Below are 18,979 nucleotides of genomic sequence, written 5' to 3'. Positions count from 1 at the left end.
ACATATAGGTAAATTAGAATGAAACATAAAACTCCTAGCAAGTTCAAGGAGGTGTCTATGCTTTCTCTCAACAACCCCATTCTGTTGGGGTGTTGCAACACAAGAAGTCTGATGTAGGATCCCTTGAGACTTAAGAAATTGACCTTCCTGATGACCTTTTCCTAATTCCATTGCATTGTCAGACCTAATGCATTTTACTTGAGTTTGAAATTGTCTTTCAACCATTGCCAAAAAATCTTTCAGGATAGGAAAAACATTGCTTTTAGAGGTCATTATGAATGTCCAAGTTCCCCTACTGTAATCATCAACTACAGTTAAGAAATATCTAAAACCATTATGGGTAGAAGACTTGTAAGGGCCCCAAGTATCATTATGTATCATATCAAAGATTTTTGTGGAGTGGATGTGACTGAGGGGAAAAGGGAGTCTGGTTTGTTTTGCTTTAGGACAAACATCACAAACAAAATCTGAATCAGGAGAAAACTTGATAAAATCAAACTTTTTCATTACTGAATAGGGCACATGCCCTAATCTTACATGCCAGAGATCAACATTAGGAACTACATTGACAGAACTTTGAAAAGAAACAGAACTGTGCTGAGAAATGGAATTGCTTCCTTTTGGAAAAGAAACTACATCCTTAGATAAAACCCTAAACTTAGGACTGACATGCTCCAACAAGTATAAACCATCCCTGACTTCACCAAAAACTTGATTGTTCTTCATTAAATGGCCCTGTAACACACAACAACTGGGAGTGAAAAGAAGGTCACATGTGTATTGGGAACATAATTTATTGACAGACAGTAGATTGTATCTGAAAACTGGAACAAACAATACATTCTTAAGAGTGAAATTGGGCAAAATAGGGACACTTCCTGCATGAGTCACAATGATCCTGAAAGAGTTAGGCAGTGTGATATGTAGAGGCACAGGAAGAGGAGTCAAAGAGATGAAAAACTGGGAATCAAAGCACATATGTTTTGAAGCACCTGAATCAATGATCCAGGTGCTGGAATTAAAAACAGATAAACATGAACCAGAGTATTTTTGGACTGTACCAGAAATGGCAGAAGCATTGAACCCAGCTGTTGTGCTGCTACCCTGCTCCAATTTTATGTCTCTTGCAACCTGCTTTACCAAGGCTACATACTGCTCCTTATTGAGGTGATAAAAAATGTTGCTAGGTGTTCCCTGTTGTTGTGTCATGCCTTGAACCTCACTGTCCTCACGTGGGAAAGCCCCATTAGCCCTTCCCTGAAACCCTCTTTGTTTGGAAGGATCAAACTCTCTAGACTTAGTGAATTCAAAATCCTCAGGATACCCAATTCTCCTGTAACAATTATCATAAACATGTCCAGTTTTTCCACAGTGTATGCAAGACACATTTGGGTCATACTTAGTTCTTCTTCCTTTGCTCTTGTAGTTTCCTCTTACTTCCCTTGAATTAGGAATATGGTTCCTCTGTGGTGTAAAGCTCCCTTGAGGAAAATTCCCTTTTGTGACAACATTACCAGATCTCTGAAGATTCCTTCCCTGAGAGTTAATCATAAAACCCATAGCATCATTAGGAAATGAACTGTTTGCATATGTTTCCCTTTGATTTTCATCTTGTAGAAGGAGTGAATAACCATAATCAATATTAGGCAGTGGGTTCATCATCAAAATGTTTCCCCTAGCTTGGGCATAAACATCATTGAGACCCATGAGAAATTGTATCAATCGTTGATCCGCCAAGGACTTTACCAGTTTAGATTTGCCCTCACAAACACACACACAGGAACAACACATCATGATGTTTAGTGCATCTAGTTCATCCCATAGACGTTTCAGCTTGGTGAAATAGCTTGCAACATCTGAATTTCCTTGAACAGTTCCTGATAGTTCCTTTTGCAAATGATATAGTTTAGCACCATTTGTCCTACCAAATCTGTGTTCCAAACTGTCCCACAATTCTTTTGCTGTTTTAGAGTAAATTACACTATCTGCAATTTCTTTGGTCAATGAGTTTAATAACCACGATATTACCATGTCATTGCAGCAACTCCACTGTGCATATTGTGGAGTTTGCGGATCTGGTGCAGTGCAAGTTCCATTGATGAATCCAAGTTTCTTCTTGGCAGATAGAGCAATGAGGATGGATCTCCTCCAACCTGGAAATCCTTTTCCATCAAAAGTTGAGGTGATTAGATTCATTCCAGGTGAATCTGAATTGTGAAGGAAGTATGGGTGATGGACATCAATGTTCATCACTTGACCAGATTGTCCATCCACACTGGAAGAAGTGCCAGAAGGAAGAACAGTTGCAGCTGCTTCTGTACCCATTTCTCAGGGAATTGATGATTCAGAAAGGATGGTGTTGATTTGGATCGAGCTACTGCTCTGATACCATGAAAGAAATTAAGGAGGACGGTTGGGAAAATTTCTGAATGTTTATTCATCCCTGATATGATGTATATATACAAGTATATCTACTGGAAAATTAAAAAATAACCCTATACACCTGTCATTATCTAATTTGTACAGCATCTAACAATATGTAACAAACTTTTATTCTTCACATGCTTCTCACGTGAGTGGATTGATTGATCCAACGGCTTATATTTGATCCGTTTCTTTTCTTGATGAAAGGTTGTGATTAGACCACGTCATTTTCAGACAAGTATAGAAACACCTAAGTTTCCTCAAGGCTGTCTGAATTCTTCGTTCTTTCCTTTTCTTCTTTCTTCTTCAAAGTCCTCAATCAATTCTTTGGTAGAAGAAATCGATAATGGATAGTTATGAGTGTCAATAAATAAACATAATTTTTATATTTAAAAATAAAACATATTTACATTAACTGACTAATAGCAACTTCTTTAAAAAAAATAATAGTTAAGCGTATTGTAAAAGGCAAAGTAATAAGTAATAACTTGTCAAAAACTGGGCAATCATGAAAGTCTTTATCTTAATCCTACTAAATTGGAGGATTACCTAAATTTCGGCTGATGATTTATTATTAAATATCAGTTAGATATGTTGTTAATAAACTATGGTCTAAGAAAATAACAATATATGGAATCACTTAAATATATATCTGTACACCTTTACTTTGAGCCAAAAAGATTCTGCACTTGCCTGCTCCACAGATATAGGTTGGAATAAAATAAAATCATATATGATTATAATAATAGAGTTTTTTTTTTGGTGGGGGGGGGGGTTCCCACGTGGTGTTGAGAGTCCGTTTTATAACCCTGACTATTGAGATCTTTAATTAAGGGTGAAGCAGTCCATGATATAATTATAGAGTTATATGTGTTACATCAGAGGCGTATCCAAGGAGGGGTCACTGGGTTCATTTGAACCAATGCTCCCCTCCCGAGATCATATATAGTAGTGTTATATTTTTGAATTTTTTTGAAATATAGATGTGTGAATCCATACTCGGAGTATCATATAATGCGATGATGACTGGGTGCACCTCTCTACGTGAGGTTAGAAATTTGAATTTTATATTCATCTTATTTTATTTTTCTTTGTAAAATTAGATAACACCTCTCTAAATAGTTATTGGTAACACTTTTGACATTTTAATTAGTTTTGGACCTATAATATTAATTTTAACGATTTTCAGTAATAAGAACCTAAAATGTCCAACCGATAAAATTTATATCTTAGATCAACCTTTTTGTAATAATGCATCCATCATTCCAAAATCCTGGATACGCATCTGTGTTACATTCACTATAAATAAATTTATATATATTCACTATAATTTAATACTATATTCTAAAAGTTAAGATTACTTGTTTTAATTTTTCAAAATATTGTCAATTTCATTAATTATGGATAATTAATCTGCTTCAATTACCCTAAGCACGAACAGAAAAAAATATGAGTAATCTCAATGCTACCCATAAATAAAAATTAATTTGGTTAGCTTCTAGAACAAAATTATACAATTACATGGAAATTAAAACATTGAACATCGACAATAATGCGTGTCCAACATGTCAATTACATAGCAACAATACATATACATTACAACACCCAAATGACCCTTTTTTTTTCTCCAAATATTACAAGATATCTTTGGTTCTCAAAAATAAAAATAAAAAATGACACAACAACACAAAAACACATATATAAAACCCTGCCTATATTTTTTTCAACGTTTCCCACCTGGTATTCGATACCTATTAAGAAATCTTAAAGCCCCATCTCGAAGCATAGTGGACGAACTCGCTCATTTCATCTTCATTAATATATCCATCACAATTATTATCCGCCAAACGAAGGGATTTTCCAGCTTTCCACCGACAAAAATGTAACCCCATCTCTTTAAAAGCTAATATCAATTCGTGTTTGCTAAGTTTACCATCTTTATTTTTATCATATTTCTTGAGCATACCTTTCACTTGCTCTTCACTTAATGGATAACTAACTTTTCTATGATTTAGAATGAGCCAAGGCATTTTTTTAAATTTTTTTTATGTATATAAGTATTGGTGGATGAATTTTCAACAAGGGGTGTTTTCATATATATAAGGGTTAGCTTAGAGACTTTCATGAGGAGTCATTTTCTATTCTTTCGAATATAATTTTATTTGGAAAAATATTGAAGAATTTATTCCTTTCTTCAACTAGTAGTGCGCAAGTAGTTTTTATCCCAGAAAGTTACTTAATTTTATTTTGTAACATAAAAGTGAAAAGTCGTCACTCAATTAATGATGATTAATTATCCCAGATAGCCACTTAACTATTGTTATTTCATTTCAAAAGTCACTCAATCAATTCAAGCAATATTTCTAATAAATTTTAAATAAAGTTTTTGAAAAATAAACTACTAAAATTCGAGGGAAACATTTGCTTTAACGCAATAAAGTCACTCAACTATTTTCATTTCATTTACTAACTAATCAGTCAGTTTTAATGCTTGCTTTATAGGTGAATTAATTGACAACTCGATCGATCAATTTGATTGAAGAATCTTTATCCATTGTAATTATTAAGTGATTATAAAGCACTAAATGATTATAAAGCATTATTATTTTTTGTTCAAGTAAAAAAGTAATTACCCAAACTGTTGTAAATATCTTATAATTATTATCTTTTGTTTGTTTAATTAGATGCTTTTAGAATTTTGAAGATCTTATTATTACAGTATATTTGAACACTTGTGTTTCACGCTGAACTTAATCAAAAGTGGAAGTTTAGAAAAACAGACAAGTAAAAGAATTTTATAGCTTTTTTTGGGCCTACGTGGATGATTTTTGCAGCATATAATTAGAAGAAAATTTCATAAATAGTGAAAGATTAAACTTAATAAACTTCCATAGCTATAGTTTATCTAATTACACTTCATAACTATAATTTTATTTGCTATGAGTATTTTGTTTGTATAATTCGCTTGTCTGTATATATACATTTAAGAATTTTTTTTGTAAATTATGTCTTGGACCTATAAGAAAGGTGTATAACTCCTAAATACTACCTTAAAATATCTGACAAATCCAAGATACAATAAAACTTAAAATTTTGATGTAATTAAAAACTAAACTGAACTTTTAATAAAAAATCAAAACTCATACTTAGCTTAACTTCCAAAATTTCAGATTTTGCTATTTTCAATTTAATTCTTTTTGGAACTCAAGGTGCTACATCTAGTGACCGTAACACTTAAGAAATTTTTAATTCCTTGATAAAATCTCACTCACTACGAAGAACGGTTCAAGTCTTAGTTCGAAAAATTTTCTGGGGTGTTACAATTTATATATCACACTTTCATGTATTCATATATTCAGTATTTAATATGCATTGATGTATTCAATGTATCTGTGTATATCAAATTTATCTAGTATATCTAGTATATTTAGTATAAAAATGTATTGATGTTTTCAATGTATTTGTGATGATACAAGTATATCTGTGGATGAATACATCCAGTGGTGGACCCAGGATTTTCGTTCAGGGGGTTCGAAAAATAAAAGTATAAACGTGTAAATAAGCCTTTAGAAATGGAAACCTTGAATTCTTTTGGATTTAAAACCAAACCTTTAACACATTTTTTAAAGTAAAAAAAAAAACTAAAAAAAACTGAAACTGAAAAAGAAAAAAAATAAAGTGCTATCACTAGGATTTGATCCAGTGATGTACAACTTAATTTCAGGGGTATTTGCCACTGCATCATCAATTTCTCTTTGTTATTGAGGGGGTTCAAAATATATATATCTACAGAAATACAAAAAATTTACCTTATATATACCGTGTAATTTTTGTCGAGGGGGTTCGGGTCCCCCTGGATACCACTTGGGTCCGCCCCTGAATACATCTATCTGATACCAATTTTGTGTTGTATCCCGGATATCTATGCATGGATAACATACTTAGAAAAAAATGCAGACGAAGATATAGTCATTCAGATATAAGTATTTGGTGTAATTACGCCTTAATTACATACTTAAAATAATAAAGACGAAAATATAGTTATTCAAATACATGTATTTGGTGTAATTACGTCATAATTACATACTTGCAAAAAAAAAAAAGACAAATATAGGAGTGTTTATCTAATTAATTTTTTTTAAAAAATAAAATGATAATTTTACTTGTAATTTTACTTTTTGCAGGGAATTATAGAAAGCTAGATAACATGTAGAAGAGATATAAGTGAAGGCTCTCATCACAACTACACTTCGACGGTACATACTGTTGTACCATATCATGCAAATCTAAGCACTAAAGGCTATCGATCACTTATATACAGGTAATTAATATTCATTGTTACGTTTGTGTCTGTTTTAACTTTATATATTTGGCTTGAGATAACAGTTATTGTCAACTAATAATTATAATTCTAACTCGCATGATATCCGAATTTAGAAGTGTATAAAAAATCAAACCCATCAATAAATTGAACTGAAAAGAATGTTATTAAATATTTTCAATGGTAATGCCAAAAGGTCAAACCGTCAAAGGACTTATTCGTACCAAACACAAACTATTATATTATTAAAATGATCTTTTAAATCCAGGTTCCCAATTACTCCTCTTCAGTTTTTAATATTTAAGATAATTGGCATATTAGTTTATAGTGAAACAACTTATTTCATGAATATATATAATGGAAGTTTTTTCTTTTTATGTTTAATTTAACAGTGGAGATCATGATTATATAGTACATTTTCAAGATACACAAACACGGATAAAGTCTCTAAACTACTCTATTGATGATGATTGGCGTCAATGGAACGTAAACAATCAAGTTGCTGGGTAATTAATCTCCAAATTTTACATCCTTAATTACAATTATGAAGTCTTAATTAGAACTAATTATTATGTGAGTTGATAATACTTAAACATTTTTCTAATATCGTATCATTGTAGCTATACGAGATCTTACTCCAACAAAATGACTTATGCAACAGTGAAGGTATGAAATTAATTTTAGAAACAAGTTACATGAAAATTGAGAAGTAATTCATGTATATCAATTTAGCCAGATTGAGTTATATTTAAAGAGATTTATTTTTATTTTATATTTGTATTTAATTTTGCGTTTATTTTTATTTTTGTTTAATAGGGACCAGGACACACAGCTTGTACGGACAAACCTGAATAATGTTTTGTTATGTTCAAAAGATGGATAAATTACGATCCTTTATAAATAGTCCTCAACTTCATCTATATATCTTCTCTGTATTTTATTTTATTTAACTGAAAATAATCTTTTCTTAACTTTACCAACTTTAGATGTTTGTGAACAAAATCTTCCCTGTTCTGGTTTTACATGTCATTTGGAAGAGGGGCTGAAGATGGAATTAAAATCTTGTAATGCAGCTAATGGATTGACTCTTCTATGTTAATAAAATGTAGACATAATATTTTTGGTCCTTTTCCATAGTTAAAATATACCAGACTTAACTTTAGATCTAAACTTGTACACTTCTTTGAGTGTTCAGAAGTGCATTTAGAGGTAAAAATGTTATCTAAAAATAAAAACTCTAAATTTGAGAGGAAGGTGTATAACTCCTAAACACGGAATGAAAACGTTCGAAAAATGCAAGTTACATCACTAGATAGACAGTTTTGAGTTTATAAACTCTGAATCGGTTGGGATGGATTATTCATACATATTAAATAAAATTTCTTAACACAATACACTGAATTCTGCAAACTCGTAACTTCAACATTAGATCCACCTCTGCTAATTATCTAGGTCTTTTGAACTAGAAGTTCATGCAAGTCTTGAATGAAGTTATCGATGTAGTTACTCATGAAGCCAGGACTCGAAAGAAGTTCCTTCCATTTCTTATGATTCTCTTTCACAAGACGACCAATTTTGGCTATCTTTATCCATAACACATTTCACAGCCTTGCACAAATTCTCCTTTGTAAACAAATCATTTTCATCCTTCTCCACTTCTACACCAACCTTAAGTTGTTGTTCCATCAGTCTAGCATTTAATATGTGATCAATAGGCCTTGGCAAAAGTACCAATTGACAATCACACAACGCCAAAGACTCCCACATCGACCCATAACCTCAGTGAGTCACAAAACAACCAACTGATTTGTGACTTAAAATCTCCAATTGTGGCACCCAACAATCAAGAATCAATCCTTTTTCTTGAACCCTTTCTTTGAATCCCTCCGGCAAGGCTTCTTCTACTGAATTTGTCCCTTCAGGTGGCTTAACAACTAAAAGAAATGGTAACTCAGTCAGTTCAAAGCCTAAAACAAGTTGTTGAAACTGTTTCTTTTCAAGAATCATTTGGCTCCTAAATGCACAGAACACTACTGATCCTGCCTCGAATTTCTCGAGCCAATCCGATAATCCATGTTCTTCTAAAGGCCCCTTTGTCGGTTCAGCAAGAACAGGCCCTGTGTACAGGACTGGCTTTTCAAATTGTGTTGCTATGTAGTCACAAAAGGTTCCTTCAATCTCTCTACATGTTTTCACACCTATTGCGTTGCATCCTGTCATTCCCTTCTTGGATCGTTCGTAAAATGTCACCCCCTTGCCATATTCATGAAATAGAAATGATAACAACTTAGCTTCACTTTCACGCAACACCACGGTAGTAGAAGGGTAATCTGGTGGTGGCTTTACTAGCTCAGCTGCAGTTGATGCCATAAATGTAGTCTTAACCGATGATCGAATCAAAGCTATAGATGTTACAGCAGGGGAAACAACTTTGTAACAGAGAGTCTTGATACCCCCAATTTCTAGTGCTAAATCAGGAATCCAATAAGCAAAATCAAAGAAAACAAAATGGGGTTTCAGATTTTGAAGAAAAGATTTGACTTCACCATACATTTCATCAAAAGCTGTTGCTAATAGACTCTCCAAGGATCCAGGAACATCAGCTGTAGTCTCTGCTCCATATGGAAGGCCATGAACGTGAGGCATTGTCAGTTTATGTAATGTGATGAGATTTGGGTAAAGATTGAGTTTTTGAAGTCTAACTTCAGCATTTTTGGGCAACAAGAATGAGATTTTGTGACCTCTTTTTGCAAGTTCATTTGACAGATTCATGTATGGGATTAAGTGACCAAAAGCAAGCCATGGGAACATCACTATTTCCAGTTTTGACTCTTCTATGGACTCTGTCATCTTTTTTACTCTTTTGCCTTTGACGAAATGCTACCTCTCTTTCAATTTTGTGCACATATTTGTCTTTGGAGATATGGGATTTAATTGTTCACAAATATGTGTCATAAAACTTTAAAGGAGGTCCATTCGTTCCTTATCATCAAATATAGCTTTCCAACAGAAACAACTTATTTCATGAATATATATATATATATATAATGGAAGTTTTTTTTTTCATGTTTAATTTAACAGTGGAGATCATGATTATATAGTACCTTTTCAAGACACACAAACATGGATAAAGTCTCTAAACTACTCTATTGACGATGATTGGTGTCCATGGAACGTAAATAATCAAGTTGCTGAGTGATTAATCTCCAAATTTAACATCCTTAATTACAATTATGAATTTTCAATTAAAACTAATCATTAAGTTAGTTGATAGTACTTAATCATTTTTCTAATATCGTATCATTGTAGTTATACGAGATCTTACTCCAACAAAATGACTTGTGCAACCGTGAAGGTATTTAAAATTAACTGTGCCACTAATTTTACACTATATAAGTTATATTAGAATTGAGATAATTAATTTATCTTAATTTAGCTAGATTGATTTTTTTTAATAGCTTTTGATTATTATTATTTTACTTTATTTGTTTTTTTTTTTTAATAGGGAGCATGACACAGAGCTGGTTCCTACGTACAAGCCTGAAGAATGTTTTGTTATGTTCAAAAGATGGAATAGTCACAATCCTTTATAAATATCCTTAATATTATCTTATATATTTTCACTTTTTAAAAAGACTTATAAACTGAGGTCAATTTATCATTCACCGTATCTTTGAAAACATTATCATGCTATTGAATAAATAAGATATTATGTTATTATTTTAAAAATTTTATTAATAATATTTGCTTTAGTTATGACAATTTTTTCTTCTGCTATTTGTAAAATGTATAGAGTGAAGTTTATCTACATGCTTTATGAGAATTCATCACAAACGATTATCGGATTGATGAAAAGGATCGTCAAGTGGGGAGTTTGGCTCACGATACATTTATTATTAGATAACCTAAGTGGTAGGTGTCCAATAAAATGAGTAAATTCATGAATTTTATGTGAAGATGCATTATCAATATATAGTACTTTTAAAATTCAAACAACATAAATATATCTAATAAAATTTATTAGTTTAATTTATTTAGCACATCATCTAACATATTATACTAGTCAATTTTTTTATAACATTTTTAAAAATCTTTATCCATCGTCCATTTCAAAGGAACTGAAACATTGGATTTCACACCAACACATATTTTAGAGGGTCTATATCTCCATCATGTTTTGATAGAAAATGTAAAGTAGTTAAAAACCTCATTAAATGAAAAGTAAATATGAAAAAAAATCTCAATAATTCTATTAAACTTTGAATAATTCATATAATTGACCATTTCATTTCGCCTAATATTTTGCTATCAATACCTTGGGATCTAAAATATTTCTATAATTTTAGTTCATAGTTGTTTTATTTTAAAATATAATTTAGACTGATTTTAGAGTCGCCACTTAATTTTTGTAGAAAAATTAAAAAAACTGATTTTTCAAACGATAAAAAACAGGAAATCGATTGAAAATATTTAAAGAGGGGTTCGAGGTTCCTATTAATATTCTAGGAAGGTTTTTAAAGCACCTGGAATATCCGCTAATGCGGTTATCCGACAATTAATTTATTTGGCTAAAATAATTTAACTTAATTTGATTTGAGCAATTTTTATAGTTAGAACCATTTTAAAGGGGAAAAAGAGAAATATTATCTAATGGAGCTATCTTATAAAATTATTTCTTTAAATCTTGTTAAGGGATGGCTAATTTAGTTAATTTTCTTTTAAAGCGAAAATAGACATCTTTCGGGGATTTAAATTTTCCAACCTTAAAATTACGGCAAATACTAACAAGTAAGGGAGCATAATAAAACAAAGAGGGAGAGGGATTTGGGCCCAAGTTTGGTTTTTCTGTCCGCCTGGGCCAATATTTGAGTCCATTTTTTGTTTTGGGCCTTTGACCCATTTGAATCACATGTACCTGTCTTAAACTAACATAAAAAGAAATATATGTTTTTTTTCTTTGGACCTTAGACCCAATTCCACCTGTCCTAGATTCTAGCAAGACAATAGATAAGTCGGCTTAGGCCCAAAAATAACAAAATACAATTTGGAATTAAGAGCGGACCTTTGGGTCCATTTCCCTTCTTTTGTATACACTAGATGTATACTAGTGTACACAATCTTGTATATATGCTCCGAACACCTGTACACCGAATTTTTTTGGGGATCTATTCTTCGATTTGCTATGGCTGGCTGACTCAAAAGAAAAAAGAAAATTGGGCCCTCATAGCCCGATTCGAAGTGCGAAAAGGTATAGGATTTGAATCCAACTCAGACTCCATACGAAATCACATGATACAGAAAAAGAGAAACAAATTAGCCAAATGAAAGAGACATGGAATAAATAATAATAAACTAATGAGATAACATAAAACAATATAAAAGAGGCCACTACTTTAATCAACCAAAGCAGGGAAGACGTATATAGTCTAAAAAATGGAATAAAACCAATCAACTGCTCCAAACTTATCCAAGTGTTAAGGTCAATGGTGCATTAATTATATTACTTCAAGCATGCAAATGAGTCATCAAAAGAAATAACAACAAGAGCGATGATACAAGTCTTAACCAAGTTAAAACCAAAATAGTAAATAAGTAATCATTGGATCAGTTATATGAAATAAGAAAGAAAAATAAAATAAAATAAAAATAGAAGGTTGGACCAACAGCTATACTAATGAACATAGGGATCATATTCCATGTAGTGGATGGGGAGGCAATAATGAATTTATTTTTTAGAATATTGAACGTGCTATTTAACAATCTTCTTAACGAATTTAGCGACCAAATAAGGTGAGCAACACATACTAAACTGATATTCTTATGCGATTCTTTAACAGATCCAGACATCGAAAGAGGTTAAGAGCATGTGTATGCCAATCCGCAAAGATGCTCAGAAAGAAAAGAAATATGCAATGACTTGGAAAGAAAACAAGAATTGCAACAAGTTGTATCTTAAAGAAAAATCAAAACCTTGCATTTCATAACTCAATTACAAATGGTGAGCACTTTGAATTTAAATTTAAACAAAATGATGACATAAACTCGATTTAAACAAAGCATGTTGGACAGCAAGACAGTTCGAAAATTCAAAATGGGGAGAAAATAGTGACTACATCAACAAAATATAGCTAAAAAAAAAACGACAAGCAACTTTCATACTAGCTAGTTTAAGATTCCACCGCCATTTTTTAGAAGAAAAGCGCCATTAACAGCAGCCAAACAAGAACCAGGAAATAAACTTTGGTCATAAAAATCAGAGGCGAGCTAAACCATTAATCACGGCATTCTGGGCAAAAATCACACACATAAATATACTCCACGCTTCAATCAACTAAAACACCAACTGGTGATACGAAAATCTTTTATCAGACATTAGCAGTAACTCAAACAAAACTGAAGCATTCGAATGAATGGGAGGAGAGTCAATAGAAACCTTCAACTCTCACACAAACATCAACCAAAATGAGCTAAGATCAAAGTGAAGTTTACCTTTTCGATGGCAGCGAAATGGAGACCGAATGAGCCAAAGATGCGAGCTTCCCCCACCACAAGCTTGGACCTCGAAAAAATCCCAATAAACAAGCAAAGCGAATAACAATAGAAAGGATAAAAAATCGTCCTCCTTGCTATTTTTGTATCCCTTATATATCTATATTTTCGTATATCATTTTCTCTCTACGTCCGTATATCGATAAAAACTCCACCCTTTTTCAATCTTTTCCCTTTTTCTTGACTCAAAATTTTTTACCCTTTTCCAATTTTTTCTCCCCCTTACAGTGAATGGAAAAGAGGGTAATTATAGACCAGAGTTCCGGTTCGGAATGTGGAGGGAAAAACGGATAGAAATTGAGGCCAACCCCAATTTCAAACTCCCAATTCCTTTCACCAATTAAGGGAAACACCCTTTTTCTGAAATTTCGTCCCCATTCCGGAAGAGGAAATGGGGACAGCCGTGTGTTGCTGCTACTAGTACGAAACTGAGAGGGACATCTGAGGAAGGAGACAAAGCACACAGTGTACGCTTTCTGCACACTGATGCCGCTACCGCTTTCCGTCTAATTTGACAGAAATTGTGAAGACGCCGTCCGCTAGTTGTTTTAGAACGTTGGGGCTGCTGGAAATCTCTTCTAATTTTCTTTTGTGAATTAGAAAGGGCCGGGTGGGGGTTTAAAATGTGGGTCGGGGTTTGTCGGTTTAGTGTTGTTGGTTGTAAGTTGTTATAATTGTATGTTGTATGTCGGTGGGCTGGGAATGATTGTATGTATTGTATATTGTATTGGGCTGACAATTGGGAGTGGAAAAATGGGTTCTTAGTGGGTTGTGTCGGTTGGATTAATTAGCTGGGAACTAATGGAAATTAATGGAATGGGAATTGGGAAAAGATGAGATGGGCTGTTGGTCATGCAACATAGAAGGCCCAAAATTGGCCCTTTAATTGGTTGAGATAAATTGATAAAGAATAATTGTCCATGTAACTTTCAATCGTAACCAAATCAAATTCAATCGAAGAATTTGGTCAAAACTTTAAACGAGACGAATTAATATAAATTAATTGACGAGCTTCTTAATCTCAACGAAATGAAATAACAAACTCATTTAAACTTAACTGACTCAAAATTAAAACCATAAGTTAAACTAAACTAATTTAATAAAATACTTACTAAAATTAGAATCTTTTTGAGATGATTTTCGCAATATTTATAAAATATATACTAATTATATACAAAATTATACAAAACATATATATTACTTAAAAATTATAAAAGCGACTAAAATAACTTGAAATTTTTGAATGTTCTAAAACTAATTATTTCAAGTCGTTCGAAATTTAAGAAACTCGATAATTAATATATATTGTGGAGGTCTGAAATTGGGTGTCAACAATAGTAATTTAGATGGTTCAGAAAATAATCATAAGAGTTTTTATCTTAATCATACTAGGTTGGAGCATTACTAACACAATACATGTTATAAGATATAACAAACGTATCAGTAATTCTCGATGGTATTTTTCTTGAGGTAGTAAAAAATGAAGGAAGGTGTATAACTCATAATACTACATTAAAATATCCAAGATACAATGAAACTTAAAATTCTGATAAAATATCCAAGATACAATGAAACTTAAAATTCCGATGTAATCAAAGACCAAACTAAACTTTTAATAAAAATGTCAATATTAGATGATCATTATATTTATGACAATATTAGTAAAATATATTTATTCAAATATAATATTTTAAATTTATGAATTCTGAATTTAAAAAACAGGATAACGATTGATTGGGCATGAATTATTCACACCTACTCATTTTTGCCGCTAATCTAGGTGAAAGGTGTTTTCAACGAGAAGTGCATGCAAACTGTCAACAAAGTTGTCAATATAATTACTCGTGAAGCCAGTATTTGAAAGAAGTTCCTTCCATTTCCTATGATTTTCTTTCGCAAGACAACCAATTTGGCTATCTTTATTCATCACACATTTCACAGGCCTTGCACAAATTCTCTTTTGTAAACAAATCGTTTTCATCTTTCTCCAGTACTTCTACGCCAACCTTAAGTTGTTGTTCCATAAGCCTTGCAATTAAAGTGTGTTCAAAAGGTCTTGGCAAAAGTACCAATTGACAATCACACAGTGCCAATGACTCCCACATCGATCCATAACCACAGTGAGTCACAAAACAACCAACTGATTTGTGAGTTAAAATCTCCAATTGTGGCACCCAACAATCAAGAATCAGTCCCTTTTCTTGAACCCTTTCTTTGAATCCCTCTGGTAAGGCTTCTTCTACTGAATTTGTCCCTTCAGGTGGCTTAACAACTAATAGAAATGGTAACTCAATCAGTTCAAAGCCTAAAACGAGTTGTTGAAACTGTTTCTTTTCAAGAATCATTTGGCTCCCAAATGCACAAAACACTACTGATCCTGCCTCGAATTTCTCGAGCCAATCCGATAATCCATGTTCTTCTAAAGGCCCCTTTGTCGGTTCAGCAAGAACAGGTCCCGTGTAAAGGACTGGCTTTTCAGAATGTGTTGCTATGTAGTCACAAAAGGTTCCTTCAATCTCTTTACATGTTCTCATACCTATTGCGTCGCATCCTGTCATTCCCTTCTTCACTCGTTCGTAAAATGTCACCCCCTTTCCATATTCATGAAATAGAAATGATAACAACTTAGCTTCATTTTCGCGCAACACCACAGTAGTAGAAGGGTAATCTAGTGGTGGCTTTACTAGCTCAGCTGCGGTTGATGCCGTCTTATCTGGTGACTTAACAAATGGTATAGATGCGGCAGCAGGGCTAAAAACAGTGCAAAACAGAGTCTTGATACCCCCAATTTCTCGTGCTAAATCAAGAATCCAATAAGCAATATCAAAGAAAACGAAATGGGGTTTTAGATTTTGAAGAAAAGATTTGATTTCATCATACAATTCATCAAAAGTTGTTGCTAATAGACTCTCCAATGATTTAGGAACATCAGCTGTAGTCTCTGCTCCATATGGAAGGCCATCAACATGAGGTATTGTCAGTTTGTAAAATGTGATGAGATTTGGGTAAAGATTGAGTTTTTGAAGTCTAATTTTAGCATTTTTGGGAAACAAGAATGAGATTTTGTGACCTCTTTTTGCAAGTTCATTTGATAGATTCATACATGGAATCATGTGTCCAAAAGCAAACCATGGGAACATCACTATTTCAAGCTTTGACATCTTTTTTTCTTCTTCTTTGCCTCTGATGAATTGCTACCTCTGTTTCAGTTTATTCAATTTATCTCAGGAGGTTGAGGTAAATTTATAACTTCTACCAAAATATAGTATAATTTTAATTTGGCGTACCAAACGACCTCATATAGCTACATTTAGAGCTCATTTAGTAGCTATATTCAAAGCATATAATTTTAATTCTGCATACCAAATGACCTCATATAGCTATATTCAGAGCTGATTTAATTGATGAGAAGTTGATAGCCATTTAGTTTTATCTGAAAGTTTAATCTCTTAACGGTAGCCAGCTGCACTAATAGATACGTACGATTCCTCTATTCCACACATCTAATCAGCTTGCGTTTAAAGGACTCATTCAACAAAATAAGGGTGGGCATTTCATTCTTTTTTTTTTATTGATTTTGAAAAGATGTACACCAAACACCAAATCAAACTAATTCAGTTGGATGTTTCTTATATGATTATTTCAGTGCAAATGCATTTAAATGAGAACAAAATTAGCAAAATGTTCGAATTGAATGTAGTAGCAGGCAGCAGCCAAGAGCCAACAATCAATAACTTTTATCTAACCTCTAAGCTCTAGCATAGGCAGTAGCACATAAAACATATATTTATGAGCCATTTTTCATACGATAAATAAGATATATTTAGCTCAAAAGATGAATAAAAAATATTTATGAGCCATTTTTCATACGATAGAAGTAATTTGAGTGTTCAGAAGTCTATAAATGTTAACAAAAAAGGGTTCTAAATTTGAAGGAAATGTGTAGGACTCCTAAACACCACATAAAACATCTAATAAATGCAAGTAACATCATTAGATACATTTTAAGTTTATGGGTTCTGAATTTCAAAACAGGACAACAATTGGTTAGGGGTAGATTATTCATACATATAAAGTAAATTTCTTAACATGAATACACTAGATTCTGCCAACCCCGTAACTTCAACAGTCGATCCACTTCTCGTAACTTCATCTAGGTCTTTTCAACTAGAAGTCCATGCAAGTCTTGAATGAAGTGATCAATGTAGTTACTCATGAATCCAGGACTCGAAAGAAGTTCCTTCCATTTCCTATGATTCTCTTTCACTAAACAACCGATTTGGCTATCTTTATCCATCACACATTTCACAGCCTTGCACAAATTCTCCTTTGTAAACAAATCATTTTCATCCTTCTCCACTTCTACACCAACCTGAAGGTGTTGTCCCATAAGCCTAGCAGTAAAAATGTGATCAATAGGCCTTGGCAAAAGTACCAATTGACAATCACACAGCACCAAAGACTCCCACATCGACCCATAACCACAGTGAGTCACAAAACAACCAACTGATTTGTGTCTTAAAATCTTCAATTGTGGCACCTAACAATCAAGAATCAATCCCTTTTCTTGAACCCTTTGTTTGAATCCCTCTGGCAAGGCTTCTTCTACTGAATTTGTCCCTTGAGGTGGCTTAACAACTAAAAGAAATGGTAACTCAGTCAGTTCAAAGCCTAAAACAAGTTGTTGAAACTGTTTCTTTTCAAGAATCATTTGGCTCCCAAATGCACAGAACACTACTGATCCTTGTTCGAATTTCTCGAGCCAATTTGATAATTCATGTTGCTCCTTTTTGGGCTCGGGAATTACAGGTCCAATGTAAAGGACTGGCTTTTCAAGTAGTGTTGCTACGTAGTCACAAAAGATTCCTTCAATCTCTCTACATGTTTTCACAGCTATTGCATCACATAGTGAAAATCCCTTCATTCGTTCTTGAAATGTCACCCCCTTGCCATATTCATGATATAAAAATGATAACAGCTTAGCTTCACTTTCACGCAACACCACAGTAGTAGAAGGGTAACCTGGAGGGAGATAGATACCACATCTTTAGAGAGCAGAATGAAATTGGAAAGCACACTATATAATGCATGATAGCGTATTTGAAAGAGAGTTCTTATTAGTTAAAGGGAGGTATTTCTTGAAAACATTTGCTGCAGTGGGCTTGAATCTCCTTAAAGAGCGCGAGATATCCGCTCCTCAGCCTGAAGAGATTTATTTTCTTCATATTTATTTTCAATTGTAATCTTGTATTTTGTTATCCTGTAAGTTTTCACTAACAATTTTAAGGAGTATTCAGAATGACTACAATTGAAAAAATTGCGGATGTCAAGATGGGAGACCTTAACAAGCCATTTCGATTCAATGGTAACCATTTCAAAAGATGAAAAGGGTAAAGTACTTTTCTACTTAAGTCTTCTCAATGTTTCTCTTATGTGTTAACTGAGAAGAATCCTAATAAAGTTAATGACACCTCCATGGATGATGGTGAAATTATTTCTCATCATGAAAAAGTGGAAAAGTACGATGGTGAAGAGGCAAAGGACCAAGATGCACTTTTACAAAAAGAAGATAGCAACATCACGGCGAAGGTAAATTTAATCACTTCAAGTAATGCTAGTCTTGAAACTCACAAAAATACTTCTTTGAAGCCTAAGAAGAAAAAATTTAAGAAAAATAATAGTAAA

At 32.9% G+C, this 18,979-nt stretch overlaps 3 protein-coding genes across 3 annotated transcripts in view; 1 reads left to right on the top strand and 2 right to left on the bottom strand.

Moving 5' to 3' along the window:
• Window positions 1-15,213: 15,213 nt before the first annotated feature.
• LOC107061972 (UDP-glycosyltransferase 79B6-like) lies at window positions 15,214-16,455 on the bottom strand. Its single transcript, XM_015312056.1, has one exon. The coding sequence runs from the start codon at window positions 16,453-16,455 to the stop codon at window positions 15,214-15,216; it is 1,242 nt and encodes a 413-aa protein (XP_015167542.1).
• A 746-nt stretch (window positions 16,456-17,201) lies between these two features.
• LOC107061976 (UDP-glycosyltransferase 79B11-like) lies at window positions 17,202-18,346 on the bottom strand. Its single transcript, XM_015312073.1, has one exon. It carries the CDS (start codon window positions 18,216-18,218, stop codon window positions 17,835-17,837), a length of 384 nt encoding a protein of 127 aa, XP_015167559.1. The 5' UTR covers window positions 18,219-18,346; the 3' UTR covers window positions 17,202-17,834.
• Window positions 18,347-18,769: 423 nt separating this feature from the next.
• Window positions 18,770-18,979, top strand: part of LOC102594356 (serine carboxypeptidase-like 13) — a 13,633-nt gene continuing 13,423 nt past the window's right edge. The window contains exon 1 of the mRNA XM_015312055.1: window positions 18,770-18,883. Coding sequence (XP_015167541.1) covers window positions 18,770-18,883 — 114 coding nt within the window. The remainder of the gene's footprint in view (window positions 18,884-18,979) is intronic.

Source organism: Solanum tuberosum, unplaced genomic scaffold, assembly GCF_000226075.1.
Source record: "Solanum tuberosum cultivar DM 1-3 516 R44 unplaced genomic scaffold, SolTub_3.0 scf00184, whole genome shotgun sequence".
Classification (NCBI taxonomy): domain Eukaryota; kingdom Viridiplantae; phylum Streptophyta; class Magnoliopsida; order Solanales; family Solanaceae; genus Solanum; species Solanum tuberosum.
Note: the sequence above shows the minus strand (reverse complement) of the source record. Positions and strands in the feature narration are given on the sequence as shown.